At 35.0% G+C, this 15869-nt stretch overlaps 1 protein-coding gene across 5 annotated transcripts in view; it reads left to right on the forward strand.

Moving 5' to 3' along the window:
- Positions 1-15869, forward strand: part of AASS (aminoadipate-semialdehyde synthase) — a 51313-nt gene that overhangs the window by 23400 nt on the left and 12044 nt on the right. For all 5 annotated transcript variants that reach the window (XM_039860971.1, XM_039860974.1, XM_039860975.1 and 2 more), the window contains 7 exons: positions 6295-6354; positions 6520-6587; positions 8952-9073; positions 9261-9387; positions 12686-12796; positions 12889-12997; positions 14935-15075. In XM_039860971.1, the coding sequence (XP_039716905.1) occupies positions 6295-6354; positions 6520-6587; positions 8952-9073; positions 9261-9387; positions 12686-12796; positions 12889-12997; positions 14935-15075 (738 nt within the window). The remainder of the gene's footprint in view (positions 1-6294; positions 6355-6519; positions 6588-8951; positions 9074-9260; positions 9388-12685; positions 12797-12888; positions 12998-14934; positions 15076-15869) is intronic.

The raw sequence follows: 15869 nt of genomic DNA on the forward strand, positions 1-15869 counted from the left end.
AGAGTATTCATGACATGTAAGATAACATTGGCTTTGTTTTCAGTTTTTTCTGCTTTCTAGGTCAATTCATATCGGGGCATTCTTATTATACTGTGATTAAGAGATTTGAAAAGTCAGAAATACAGAAAATTTTATTAGGTATTAGTCACTAATGCTTAGTTAAGTGACAGCTTTTCCTGAGGAAATGTATTTTTCACTGTGATTAGTGACTGACTACTGAAATACTGTATTATTTAAATTTCATTTTCTTTGCCAAAGTTAAACTTTTTTAATTCAGTATTTATCTTAAGTCATCATACTCAACCTGCATTATTTATTTCTATTGCTAATGGCTGTCTGCCTCTGGCGATGAGTCCAAAGGTGTGATTCAGTGGCTCTTGTCTTTTTCATTTAAAGTCGCATTCAGGTGTTCTTTCACTAAAATGGGACAGTAGTTATGGGGCATGAATAAATGAAACTGTCTGTGATCTTCTTTTCTTTCATATACTATTCAGTTTTGATTTTTTGTTTTTCCTCCTGGACTATGTCAGCAGGGAAATGTAATAGGCTTTAGAAAATTCAGGCAATAGGCATTATCATAGTTGCATAATATTATACGGCATCTACTATGTGCCAGGCAGCATTTAAATTACTTTATATATTTTAATTTTTACATATTTATGAGAGCCCTATCAGGTAGATACCATAATTAAGCCCATTTTACCGATTAGGAAACTGAGGCATTAAAAAGTTAAGGGCTGTAAAGGGTGGCTGCTTCAGTGCTGGATCTGCAGTGTGTCTGGAATTGGTGCTGAGGGCTTAAGGAAAGTAGCATGAGGAGAGTACAAATGCCAGGATTTACTGCAGACATCAACTTGCTTTACGGCCTGAGCAGGGCACTCACTTCCTTTCTGAGCTTTAGATGCTTCACCTGTAACATAAGATGATTGTTGTATATAATCTTAATGGTCCCTGTCATTCTAACATTTTGTACTGTAGATGTCTAAAGGCTGAAAGGCATGTATATATATATAAAAAAAGTGATAATAAGTTGTTCAGATGCTCACCATTTTCAATGATTTTCATTCATTTCCCTCTGGCGTCGTTGACCTGAAGACTTAATAACTTCCTTTAGTCAGTTCAGTGAAGTTTTCAATTTCAGGTATTGTTAGTTCTAAAATTTTTATTTGGTTCTCTCTCTTTTTTTTTTTTCTCTTTCTCTGCTGAGACTTCCTATCTTTTCATTTATTTTTAGTATACTTTATCACATGGAACATGGCTATAAAAGCTGCTTTACAGTCTCTGCCTCATATTTCAAAAATTCTAGGTGAACTTGGTGTTGAACTTTATTGATTATCTTTTTCCTTGAAAATGGGTCAGGTTATAGTTTTCTTAAATTGAATGATTTTGGATCGTGTCCTGGGTGATGTGAATAGTTGTGCTGTGGAGATTCTGGATTGTTAAATTTCTCTGAAAAGCGTTGCTTTTTTTGTTTGTTTGTTTTTGGATTTAGCAGGCAGTTAAATTGGCTCGACAAACTGAAAATTCTGTCTCACCTGAGTTGGGAGGTAGCTCACATAAAAGTTCAGCTCCTTTTTATTTTTCTGGGCTGTTGGTAGCTGGCCTGCATGCATTCAGTTCCGGGGTCATACAGAGACTCAGAACAGAGTTTATACAGAAATGTGGCTTCACTTTTTCCGAATCTGCTTTTTTTCTTGGCCTTCCCTGGAGGCTGTGGTTGTCCTGGGTTCCATTCCTGTTTCCTTCAATCAGAAAGTCAGAGAACTTGTTGCAATTCTTTTTTCCCTTCGCACTATACAGCCCATCCTCAGGGTGATGCCGAAAGAAAGAGAAACTCACCTGCTGTGCTAATTATTTCTTCTAAGTTTTGACGCTTTTCCCCAAGCTGCCTGCTATTCTTCGTTCTCTGAAGCCCTCATGTAGTTAGTTTTTCTTTGTATTTTGTTTAGCGTTTATCAGTCGGAGGAATGGTCTGCTAGAGCTTAGTCCCTTGTACCTAAAGTATAACTCCCCAGTCGTAATGCCTTGATTGAATCAACCGGACTCCAGCAGAGGTTTGGAGTAGCTAGAAGAGCTATTGGTTAGCCCTTGGCTTTAATTCATCTTTTTGAATGTTAAAATCTGGCCTTTCAATGCAACTCTTACCTTATTAGACTGAGCTGTGAAAAATGTTGAATAACGTTTTGCCTTGTGTATAGATTTGTTAATTTCTTAAAATGTCTTTTTCTTCGGCTGCTCTGACATCATTTACCACTCTAAGAAGTTGTTACAAGCCATTTTCAACTCAAAAATCATTATGTTTCAAGATTTCAATTATAAGTTTATTTCTTTTGGACCTTTGAACACAGTTTTTCATTCCTATTTGTCCTTAATCAAAATTGCCATGCATTCTGTACTATTGATCTCACATAAATGTTAGGAGAAAAGCAAGCCAGTTTAATACATTCTCAGTAAGATGTGATTAGCCCATGCAACTGATGAGGAATAAGTGCATTTCTTAAATAAAATTTTCATTAAGGAAGAAAATATAATTTTTTACATTATATAATAGTATCAAATATTAAAGTGTCACAGATAAGTGATCCATAAGTGTACAGCCTGATAAATTGTCACAAAGACTCTAACGTGAACACAACATAGGTAAAAAATAGAATAATGTTGGCATTCCAGAAACCCTGTGCCTCTCCCAGTACTATGCCACTCTCCTTCTTCAAGGCACCTATTGTCTTGACTTCTAACTGTGGATTAGTTTTGCCTTTTGGGAGGAATTTTTATTTTTGCAACATGTTAACCAGAGTTTAAACTTCTCATAATTCTAGTAAATTCCTCGGGACTGTTCATATTCTTTGCTTTACTCTTTTCTTGGTTTTCAGTCAATTCTTATCACTTCTAGTGCCTGTTTATTTTTGACTGACTGCTGGATATTGTATATGTAAAATTTCAGAGATGAATTGAGATTTTGGATGTTGTGGTAATTTTCTCCAGAGAAGATTTCCTGGAGAAAGGCTAGGAGAAAATCATCTCAATTCAGTTTGGGGTGGAAGTGATTCAAAGCTGGGCTTTAGTCCTTGAAGAACTGAAATTTTCCAGTTTACCATTTATTTTAGAATATAGTTTTTCAGGAAACCAAATGAAAATCTGTTACTGGATAGAATTCTCTTCAGCAGAACTTAAACTCCAGTTTTTATTGTCCTATTGTTTAAAGTCAGCCGGAAGCTCTTCTGAGTTTCTCAGTCTCTGCTGCTTTCTGCTCAACTTCTCAGCATCCACTGCATCCACATGGCAGCTACGCCTAAGAAAAGTTGTGCCAACTGTTGGACACATCTCTCTGGGCTTCCTTCTACAGAATTACGGCGCAGCACGTCTTTACTGCCTTTTGAACATAAAAACTGAGGCTTTTTTATATTTTACTAAGTTTTATTCAATGGAATGAGTGGTTAGAATATACAATATGCATTGTATAAGAAAAGAGCAATGTATATTTTCCATCACCATTGCTTGATGGAAAATATACATTAAAAAAGGTGATGTGTTTATACCTATGTAAATCAATAGTTGATAAGCTTTGAGGCACTGTGACAAGGTGAAGAATGTCAGGCAGTGAGGTTTTGGACATTTTTGGTCAGCACTGAGGCAAGTGGTATTGCTTAGATGTCTGACGAGTAAACCAACTTCTCTAAATTGTCACACCATTTTCATTTATACATCACTGTAGTTCTCCAGACAGTGTGGTGGAATTGCCTTTGGGGCATCTATCTCAGCATTCATTCTTTAAGGACATTCATTCTTTTGTGAAAACGGATGACTGTCTCTATTTTGTAGTCTTGAGATATATATATGTGTGTGTATATATATATATATGTATATATATGCCTGCTTATAACTAAAATATTAAGTATATTGTCTGTCTACTTTTCTGATAACTGTATGGAAACTGTATTTTAAGTATATACACTCTTTCCCTACATCTCCCCTCAGATACTCCTTTTTGACTTAGGGTCCCTATGTATTCTGTACCATTGCAGGGCACACACTATTGTTTTGAACCAATATAGAATTTTTGTTTTAGTTGAATTCAGTAGGTATTTATTGTCTGTTAGAACAAGGCACACACGTGAATGAAGAGAATTAAAACACAGCTTCTGACCTACAGAAGCACGAGGTCCTGGAAAGGGATGAGACAAGTGTGTCTTCCAGCCATAAGGTAGAATGTGACAACCATTAGAAAGAGGCGACATTTGAGCTGGCTCTTGATAGATGTATGGGATCCATTCATTTGCATGAGAGTGGGAGGCACACTGTGATGAAGACAGGAGAGCAAAGGTGGGAGTTAATTTAATTTGGGGATTCTGTGAGTTGTTAAGTATGATGTAGCAATGGTAAGTATGCTGGGCAAAAGGTCTTAACATCAGGGTAAATAGCTTGAAATTACAGGGAAGAATGATGAGCTCTCAAAGGTGTTATATGTGAAAGTGACAAGGCATACCATATGCTTCAGGGTTCTTATAATGGTTGAATTCTAGCAAAGGAGATTGTTGCTGTAGTAATTGAGCAGGCTTTTGTTGTCTTATATGTTTGTTTTTATGTGAACTCATGACAATTATTTAGCTTTCTTGGGGGAAAAATCCACTGAACTTGAAATAATTATTGTATGTATCCACTAATATATTAATTGAATATTTGCCATTTTATAATGTAGCAGGCATATGGCAAGATGCCAAGTGCAGTTTCTACCTTCAAGGCATGCTTGGGGGCAAATTTTGGTAAAGACTCCACAGAGGAGGCAAATCTTCAGCTGTACCTTGGAGGACAAAGAGTGGGAGTTCAAGGTAGAGGAACAGCATGTGGGGCATGTGAAAGCATGTTGCAGATAAGCATCTCCACGTGGTTAATAGGACTGAAGTGTTGGGTATGAGGCAAAATGGAGGGTTGAGGTTGGAGAGGCAGAACCAGCCTGTGGAAAGTCTTCTGGGTCATCTAGGGAGCTAGAAACTTTATCTTGAAGGCAAGGAAAAGCTACCAAGTTATTTTAAATAGGCACAGGAGAAATAATCAGATTTGTATTTTAGACTGGAGATAAATGGAAGGAAGAAAGGTTCCCATGGTCCCAGTAAGGTGTAAATAAAGCTGTAGAATTAGAGACAAAGAGCAGAGAGAGTTCAAAGTTTAACTATATGCTGAATGAAATTCAAATCTCATTTGGCTTCTGGCCTGTAGACAGGGTTGGTAGGTAGAGGAGTCAGCTTGAGAAGAGAATACTTCAAAGGTGCCTGGGAGAAATAAACAGTGTGGAGACCCCCAGGTGTGTTAATTCCATGAGCTTCCCAAAGAAAGAATGCTATGGCTTATCTTAACTTTTTTTTTAATGTCTATATCCTAGAAATAGATAGCCTTAGGTGTCTTGTGTTTTAGATACATGAGAGTAGTTTTACATTTATTTTAATACAGTAAATAAATACTCTCCTGCCAGCATCTGGTGGGTGTACTTTACTCTTTCTTAGTTGAGTGAGTTCTAGACCTTAGCCTATGGATAAGGGTGGAATGATCATCTCATTGGCTCCAATGCCCTGACCATCAGAAGCAACAGTACTGATTTATATGACATATATGATTTTATGATTTTACCCCTTGGCAGTGTAGTCAAGAGCTGGATACCTTCAAAGAAAAATAGGAGTACTAGAAGGTTGCTGAGATGTTAATAGGAGAGATGTGGTTTTTGTTGTTGGCCATCTGGCTCGTTCTTCTGAGAGATAATGGGAAGAGTGTAGATGCATCTTTAAGGTCTACTTGGTCAAGTCACTTTCCCTGGCACTTTTGAAATGCTGATGTGCCTTTATATGCAGAACTAGTACTCACCTGAGGGAGATTCACTATTGTAAGATTGGCTTGCTGTCTGGAAGGCCTATTGTCTACTTCTAATAGAACATCTTGCACCTTTGAAATGGGCCCTTAGTCGGAAGACTATGGCTATAAAGATTGTGGTGATATTTGCCAGCATGCTCAATATGACATATTTAACTGGTGGGGAAGGATAACTTGTTCATGTTTTCAGCAAGCAGATAATTGTAGTCAAATTTTAGTTTTAAAATTGGAGCTTGTGTTGAAGCAGCATGTTCTCATGGGGCAGAATTTACTGCTTGTACAAGACTTCTATTACCAATTATTTACATTCAGTGGTCTTCAGAAAACTTTTCTAATTTTTTTTCTTTTGACTAATATTTTATCATGGATACAAACACCAAGAAGCCTTCTTTACAATGTCATTTATCTATGACCAATCTCATTTCCTTTCAGATATTATCAGATGCAACACAGCCTCTTGAAAGTCAGAATTTTTCTCCTGTGGTGAGAGATGTAAGTTATGAAATTATTTTTTCCTATGAATGTATTTTTTTCATCACCAACCTCTCTCTCCTCTTTCCCTTCCCTTTCTCTCTCTCCATCTTTTTCTATCAGTCATGAGCCCAAGTTTGTGGGACTAAAATGTGGATATTAAAGAAATGTCTTGTATACATTTAGGCAGTGATTACATCCAACGGTACATTGCCTGATAAGTATAAATATATCCAGAAACTCCGAGAGAGCAGGTAAGCATTGTTCTTATCTTGGCCTTATAAGTATTTCTTTAATGTTTCAATGTGAGTTCATAAGACTGGCTTTATACAAGATGTAAATTTTGGAAATGTCTATAAATATAGGCCATCCTAACTAAATGACTGGCTGAAATCAGAGTGAATTATTTTCTCCTGAGCAGTCTTGTTCTTTTTGGGCTTTCTAATATCTTATGTAGACTTATGTATAAGCAAGCAAAAGTCTAAAAGTGCTTTCCTTGGGGTGTCTTTGTCTGACATTTACATGTTGCCATGTCTCAGTGACTTTCTCAAATGAAAGTGAGCTCACTCACCCTTTCCATGGTGCTTTCAGTCTGGATTTTTGTTGAGGGTTTGGACTCTTTTGTTTAGTATAATGTTTAGGAAAGTGGGCTTTTGGTTGGAAATTACGAGTCGTGAAGAAAGAAAATGATCAGAGGTCAATTTTCCCTGGGGATTTTGGCACCTAGGAGGAAGGTGCCAAAAAATAACCTGGTAAATCTGCCCAAGAGAATAGTTATAGAAATGTACTCAGCTAAGGCCCTTGTTTCCTTAATTGATTTTTTTACTCCAAGTTTGAAAACATTAACATTTCTTGGAATATTCTGGTCCACTTCAGCTGATTGCACTTGATTTGTGTTTATACATGATCTATTCATATTGAACAAAATAACCCATGCATTAAATTCTCAGGAGAGACCAGAGTGGGAAAATTAATAACAGACAAACCAGCAAACAAACTGCCTTATCTTCTTTTTCAGCTGTTCTACCTACAAGAAGTAAATAAAGATCAAGTATATTACGTTATGCTTTTTCTGTATGTGTTAGTTTACTTGTAGTTACTTTTTACACATCAATGAAATATTTTGGCATAAGACAGCAAGAGCGTATAATTTGTTTGTTTGTTTGTTTTTTTAAATGCAGCCAGCTCTATAACTCCATAGGGGAGTTTCTTATAAGGGACGCGTCACATGCATTTGTTTTTCATAGCTCCCTGTATCTTTTGATTCTCGTCACCTGATGATCTCTTATATTACTAATCCTAATGACATGTGTAACATGACCAGTCACGAAGATGTCTTCATTCTTACAGACCGTATTTCATGTAACAGGAGGTGTACTTGGCTCCAATTGCTAGGACTGCCTGCCCTCCTTCCCTGGTAGAATCTTGCACCCTGCCTTATTCTTATGTCCTCTTCATCATTTAGCACAGTGCTTATTAACCTGGATTGTCTGAGGGTGCTGATGAGACAGACACTAGTAGAATCTAGGAGTGAGTCTTTAAAAATGTATTTTGAGCACTTTATATTTAGACATCAAAATAATAATTACAGAAATTAAAGAAATGTTATTCGAAAAGATATACAATAACCAAATAATAATGGTTCTTTCAGGAGGCGAAATGTCATGGAGGTGGAAGTTAAAGGAGACTTCGCCTCATTGGTAGTATGAGTGTTGGGGGTGAAGAGGGACAGCGACATTTTATATTTATTTTAATTCACTTATCATTGGTGTTTAAGAGATGTCCTGGCCTAAAATATCCCAACATAGCCTGCTGCTCAAGTCCCTGGCACCAGGCCATTTCCAGGGTTTTACACTGTTATCTGGGAATTTGATTCAAAAGAACTTTTATAGATAAGACAGATTAGACTGAGCATTAATGGGTTTATGAAGATAAGTAAAGCTTAGTCCCTGCCTTGAAGGTCATATTTTGTTGGAAAGAAAAAGAGTTATCTGTTAGGAAGGTACAAATGCTAACAGAATAAACTGTTAAGTTCAAGAATTAAAATCCTGCCTAGTAAATCATCTTAGATTACTACATTTGACACATGGCATTTATGATTTCAAAGTTATGATTTCAACTGTTCTCAAGTGAACCTAAAGATAAATGACCAAACATAGCTAATATGGATAATAATAATAATTTCCTCCTCAGATTGTTGTCTCCTCAGATTATTCAGAGGAGTAAATAAGGTTTCTGAGGTAAAGCCCCTAGTGTAATTTTAAATAATGTTCCCAAAAGGACAGTGTGTGAGACAAGTCACTCAACCGTGAGTAAGACAAGCCATGGTCCAGCATCTAAGCCTCACCAGTCGAATTTTTTAAAGTCTATGGACAAGCACCCCAGCGATGTCGAGGTCTACTGTTTATCGTACAAAAGCTAAAATAATTCATAAAAAATGTTAGTATGGGAAACTTCCATTGAGGTTCTTATTATGAATAATGTGGGAAAAATTATTGCTTCATAGCGTAAGTTTTAGTTTGGTAACCAAAGGACAGCAAGATTTTGTTATTTACATTTTTTTTTCTTTGATTAAATGATTCCCTTGTCCCTCACCATTTCTTTCTTTTTTTAAATAGGGAACTTGCTCAGTCACTTTCAATGACTACCAAGAAAAAGGTCTTGGTTCTTGGAAGTGGTTATGTATCTGAGCCTGTACTGGAATATCTGTCGAGAGATGACAACATAGAAATAACAGTAGGTAAATACGCCCTAATTTTTCTTTTTTTTTAAAAAGAGGAAAAACTTATTTCATAGCATGTTTACTCTGAATTTTAAATGACTATTTAGTTTCTAAACTTTGAAAAATTATTTTTTAGAGATTTAAAATGTGTTTTGCTCTCTAATGGAAGGAAATCTAAAAATTGGACTTTTTAATTCTTGACTAGGCTCTGACATAAAGAATCAAATTGAACAGTTAGGCAAGAAATATAACATTAGTCCTGTTATCATGGACATTGGTAAACAAGAAGAGAAATTGGTCTCCTTGGTGGCAACACAAGATCTTGTCATCAGGTTAGTATCTAGCAAGAAATGGTTGTCATATATTTTGTTGTTGTTATTTCTCTTTCCTTATTTTCTCTTGTCTTCTGTTCTCTAAGTAAACTTTTTAGTTGAATTGTGCGTTGAGAAAGGTGCACAAATCCTAAGTGTACAGTCCAATGAATTTTTACAAAGTGAACACACCATGTAATTCTCATCCACAACCAGAAACAGAATATGCACCCCAGAATCTCTCTTTTGCCTACCTTGCATTTACTTAGCCAAAAGTAAGCACTATCTTGGTTTCTAACATATAGATTAGTTTTTGCTAGTTTTTAACTTTGATGATTGGAATCGTTTGGTATCTTCTCATTTGTGGCTGCCTTCTTTCATTCATCGTTGTGATTGTGAAAGTTGTTTATGTTATTGTCTGTGATTATAATTTTTCATTCTCATTACCGTGTAATATTCCATGTGTGAATATACCATTGTTATTCATTTGACGATTGATGGATGTTTAGGTTGTTTTTGGAATTTGGCTGTTATGAATCATGCTGCTATGAACATTTTAGTATTTACCTTTTGATTACCATATATACACATTTCTAGTGGGTATCTACCTAAAAGTGGAATTTCTGGGTCATGAAGTATTTCTGTTTCACATGTTTAGGTAGCTAGCTATTTTATCCTTTGGATTTATAAAGCTTAAATGAAACTGAATAGATCCTCTACTTTTATGACCATTTTGAATCTTATTAAAGGAACAGATTTTGAAATATGGTATTTATTACTATCTAATAGAAATGCAGATCTAACCTCTAGAAACAGAGCTACACAAGTTTCATTTTATAATTAAACTTCGTTTTGAAATGTCAAAGTGATGAGAATAGTAATTTATTCTTATAATATAATTTTTCCAAGATGGAAAGAAGAAAGTTACCTGCTCATTTATAGCTAGAATTCATAGCTAGATCAAATTCACATGATATTGTTGAAGGCAGTTCTGTGATGTCCTACTTAAAAAAAAAAAATACAGTCTTGGAAAACATATAATGAAAGGTAATTCTAAGTGAAAACTTTTGCATTATCTCTTAATATCTTTAAATATACATTCATTTTGGGCACTTAAAATATTACTTAATCTATACAAATTTAATGTACATTAAATTTCATTCAGTAAAAATTTACTAATGACCAATAGACCTAAATATAACATTGTTTTCTGCTAAAAAAAAATAACAAAATCCATTTTGAATTAAATCTGAAGCAAAATATGACAAGATAATGGATAAAAAACAATAATTTAATATGTTCAAAATTTAAAATTAAGCAAACTGGTGGCCTTTCGTAAGATTTAGCATTAGCAAAACTTGTTTTATATTTAATTTTTCTCAGTTGGTTGAATTTCTTTGCTGAATAGTGGTAATGCTGTTAAACATTGTTATCTTGTAGTGTTCCTTAAATAATTTTTTATTTTTTAAGTTGGCGAAGCAACATTTTGATGTAAGCATAGGGACTACCAAAATAAATTGAGTAAAGGCTAGATTTCACACACATACACACACAAAAATTATAATATGTTAAATCCTCATAGATTTAAATTTTCAATTTTAGTTTTTATCAATTTAATGCAAATAGTAATCCAGTTTGCTAAGTTACTTTGAAAATTCCACTTGTATTTTGTGTATGTTTTCATAAGTGGCATTTCCAAGTATTTTAGTTAATTGGGTTGGAGTCAACTCAAATAATTCGAGTTATGTCCCCTTGGTTAGTTACTATGTCACATGCATGGTGAATTATGAATTCTAATCCCTTTGTCTAAAAAAGTCACCATCAATCACAATCTTATCATTTTAACTCTCAGCTTTTTATTAGGTTATTGCAGATAGTGCCAAAATTTAAAAATATTATTAGATCTTGATAACATTTTGACAGGCAAGTTTTCAATGTAGGGAAAGTGATTTAAAAAAAAAAATCTCCATTTAACCTTTAAGATGATGTCATTGTACATTTTCTATTAATACTTTTCCAACAAAGAATTTTACAAGTATCTTATTCATTGGCTTATAAAGGGCTACCATATTTAGGGATCATTCTTTTAGATCAAAAAAGCCAGAAGCAGCTCAAGATATTTTATATTAATATTGGCAAAATATGTACACAATTTTATTCTGTATGATGATAAATATATTTATCAATATTTATTCTATTTACCTGAGGAGGATCAAGAGCCTGAGAGGTGGTTTTATTGTTTAGCTTTATGTGAAATAGAGAAAATCTAAAGTATGCAAGATGAATTTGACATATATTGTGATATAGTATAATAATAAAACTCATAATAATGTTTATGAGTTTTTATTTATATTTTCATTGATACTCTGTAGATTGCTTTACCAAATAGGCAATAAGCTGGTAGAACTTCAATATTGTTAAGCAATTGACAGAGTATTTTATTATTTCTTGGATAGAACATGAATATACTCATTTATATCAACATTTATGGAAATTCATTTTTTTATGTGCTTATGTAGTCCCGATACCACATTAAAACACCTAAGCCAGATTTTTAGAAAACTCATTCAAAGTTAAAATTTTAAGTACAGCTTCATTTTTTGTTTACCATATAGACTTTTCACTATTTTGATAACTTTTACACCAGTCAATATCATTAAAGCCTATCTCCTACCCTGGACCTTCCTAGACTCTACTCTTTAATGTAACACACAGGCCACCTTAACTAAGTGTCATCTCATCCTGATAGGCATTTGAGAGATGTGGAGGTAAAAGGACAGCAACCTTATTTTTTAGTAGGGACCTAAGACAGGAAGTCAGAAATATAAGGATGGATAGAATAAATTCCATTAAATGTTATAAAGAAATAGCTGGATGCTTAAAAAAGGGAGGAGATCTGGCTTTGGAGAAATCTTCTTGGGGGAGATGACTTTTCAGACATTTCTTTAAAGAGGGTATGACCTGGATGGGGGTGAGTTAGCAGAGGGAGAATTCCAAGTGGAAGGCCCAGTAAGAGGAAAGATTCGGAACTGCCAAAGCGAAGGCTGGGAATGGAGAGTTACAATGCTTCTTTGGTTCCTACATATGGTTTCTGGAGGAGATAGGAGAAAAATGGAAAAGTTAGGTGAAGGTCATATTGTGGAGAGTTTTGAATGTGCTAACAGGATGCGTTTATTTTGTAGTCCTCAAGGAGCCATTGATCATTTCTCAGAGAATAAATTAATCAGAGCAATGTCTCAGCTTTGGTGCGGTTCAAGATACATTGGAAGGTAGAATTGGAAAAGGAAGTTTCTGATTAGCTTCTTCCTTTGTTTTTAAGCTTGTTGCCTTATGTATTGCATCCTCTTGTGGCCAAGGCATGCATCACAAGCAAAGTTAACATGATCACTGCAAGCTATATCACACCAGCACTAAAAGAATTAGAGAAGAGGTAAGTTTCAGTCATTTTTAATGAAGTAGCTCCATGGCATTATTTTTATTTTATACCCAACTTTTCCTTCTTCTTCTTTTCACCTGTCGTAGTGTGAAAGATGCTGGCATCACAATCATTGGAGAATTGGGATTGGACCCTGGTCTTGATCACATGTTGGCAATGGAAACAATAGATAAGGCCAAAGAAGTAGGAGCCACGGTGAGTCCAGTTATACCCAAAACTCCATTTAGGAAAACATGCAAACATCTAGGTTTTTGTTTTTGGAATACTCTTTCTCTAATTTTAATTAAAGGTGTTGCTATAATTTAATTCATATTTTGACTAGAAATTTCAAGTAAAATTCTGTAATGCAGAAATATCTGCATGGTAAAACAATGTCCAAGTCTTAGCAATTTATTTTTAGAAAAATAGATGCTACTAAAATATTTTGGTTTAATAAAAGATTTTAGACTGGAGATTTTTTTGTTTAGGATCTGACTGCACATGATCCAGCAAAAGTGCTATAAATATGGATTATCTGTTACGTGTAAAGAATCTACTTGTACAGCCCTTAACCTCACATGGGGTAGAAGGATTACAGAATGTTTTTGCTCTTATGGATGCATGTTATTTGATGAAAGAAGACTTTGAGAATATCATGGAAATTAGCAGCTGGAGAGGCAAACTTAACCCCTTCTCCAAGCAGGATCCCAAAGTGAAAGCAGGCTTTACAAGAGCTTACAACAGGGCAGTCCACCTTATTCCATACTCACTTCAGGCAGTAAAGATGTCCAGACTGGATTCATAGGCCCAGCACTGGATTCTGAATACAACGAAGAGTTAAATAAAGCTGACTCTCAATCTGACGAGAAAGGAAGATTGGAAATTGATGCTATGATAAAGAAAAAGACAAAATCTTCAAAGCCTTCAAAATCAGAAAAAGATAAGGAGTCTAGAAAAGCAACAGAAAAAGTTCAAAGAAATGAAACCACTTTTCATTACCGACAGTCACTTTTTACTCACCCTGCTGACTAGTTTAGCTGGTCTAGAGAATGCTTTGGTTTTTCCAAAGGAACCACGTTTTAGCATAATGGGACGACTGAGTGGTCCCATTATAAATAAAAGGTGGTATAGCTAGAAAGATGTACCAACTGGCTAACGTACACCTCTTACAGAGGTTGATAAGGCTGCTTGAGTCTTCCACTTTCTCCTGTCCATCTAATTAGATTGTGCTTCAAAATGACTGTGTATAATCAGACCTAGAATCTACATGTGGACTTTGGAGTCATTTTATTTAACAATAATATGCCTGGGAACAGTGCTGCTAAGGCGACTTTTGTAAGCTTAACAATTTATCTTACTGGTTTTTATAGCACCAACTCTGATTTTTGAAAAAAAGGTAGTTACTATTATGTGGTGAAATTTTGTAAATAAATCAATACAAAATAGTCACCACCAAGAACTGGGTATTCTTTGTACATTGTCAAATATCTTGCAAAATATAAATTAGATATGAAAATGTTCCACATGATACATGTATAAATTCTTTTTAAGATTGTCATCCTGTACAATAAAATATTATGTTGGCATATTTAAAAAAGGTTTGACTTTTAAAATTGGGAAAAATTCTTTATAATATCATCCATCCATTGGTTAATGAAATATCTTTTACATATGGATATGAAAATGCGATGAATCAGATGAAATGTTTTAGATTTTTTATATACAATATATAATCAAATTAATTGTAATTACATATTAATTATGTGTCATATATTAATTAATTACATATTGATTATTTAAAATTGTATACAACAATAATATATAATCAAGTTATAATCAGATATATGATTTGATACAAAAATCAGGAGGAACTGACCAAGCAGAATTGAAGAATATTTGGATTTTTAACTGGACAAAATGTTAGTCACAATCTCTAGAGGGTTTTAAAAAAAATAATTATATATAAAATGTAATTATGACAATCAAATGGTGTTTGACTTTAAGGATGTATTTTGGAAAGCCTTTTTGTAATATTAAGAAAGGAAAAACTATAGCAAGTTTATCTCATACATGTCATACTCAATTACTTAGGTACAATATTCTCCCTAACTTACTGTTAATTCTCCCTAATTTATTGATTCTTTATTTTACAGATTGAATCTTATATTTCCTACTGTGGTGGGCTTCCAGCCCCTGAATATTCAGACAATCCTCTGAGATACAAGTTTAGCTGGAGTCCCACGGGAGTCTTGATGAACATAATGCAACCTGCCACCTACCTCCTCAATGGCAAGGTGAAGGATTCTAGAGCTTAGGGATATGAACCTGCAGCAACCGCCTGAGAAGGTCCAGACTCCTCCCCGACACCAGGGCCCTTTAGTAAGGGCTGTCCTGCCTGTCCTCCATCCTCTCCTCCTTCGGCTTTTCCCGGAGTAGATTTTCTGTTCCATTTCATGTGTCTCTTCATGGTCCCCAGCAAAACTTGTGCTCGTTCTTTCCTCTTCTTCTTGCAAGTTGTTTCTGCTTTTGGAAAACTCACTTCTCAGCTTCTTTGAGTATGTAAATATCGGTCATCTTGCAATTTATTTCAGCACGACAAACAATTACTGAGTGTCTACTGTGTGCTGGCCTTTGGGGCAAGGCTCCAAAGGTTGTCATACCGACTGAGGTTTCTGACCTCAGAGAACTCAGCTGGAATGAAGATGCTCTTGGAATGGAGGGTTTGGTGGGTCAGGGAAAGAAACTAATTTTTTTCCTCCCTAGCTGCTGCGTACCAAAATGTAAACACTCTCTGAGTTTAGTATCATTTTCATCATGTTACAAGAGGGAAACTGTGGCTGAAAGAGAAGGTTAAGATCATTCAACTGGAATTCAAACTTAGGTCTAAAACTCCAAAGCCTTTTCTTTCTCATTTTACCAGATTGCTTCATGGCAGGAAAGACTGACACTGGAATAATAATAGCTATAATCGAGTGAGAGAAGTTCCAAAGTACGCTAAAGTGCCACATGATGCAGATGAGAGGGCAGTTGATTTGACCTTGGTGAGGAGGCGAGGAGAAGAATTAAGAGAGAAGATAACATGTGCCTG

This window comes from Pteropus medius, unplaced genomic scaffold (genome assembly GCF_902729225.1).
Source record: "Pteropus medius unplaced genomic scaffold, Ma_sr-lr_union100, whole genome shotgun sequence".
Classification (NCBI taxonomy): domain Eukaryota; kingdom Metazoa; phylum Chordata; class Mammalia; order Chiroptera; family Pteropodidae; genus Pteropus; species Pteropus medius.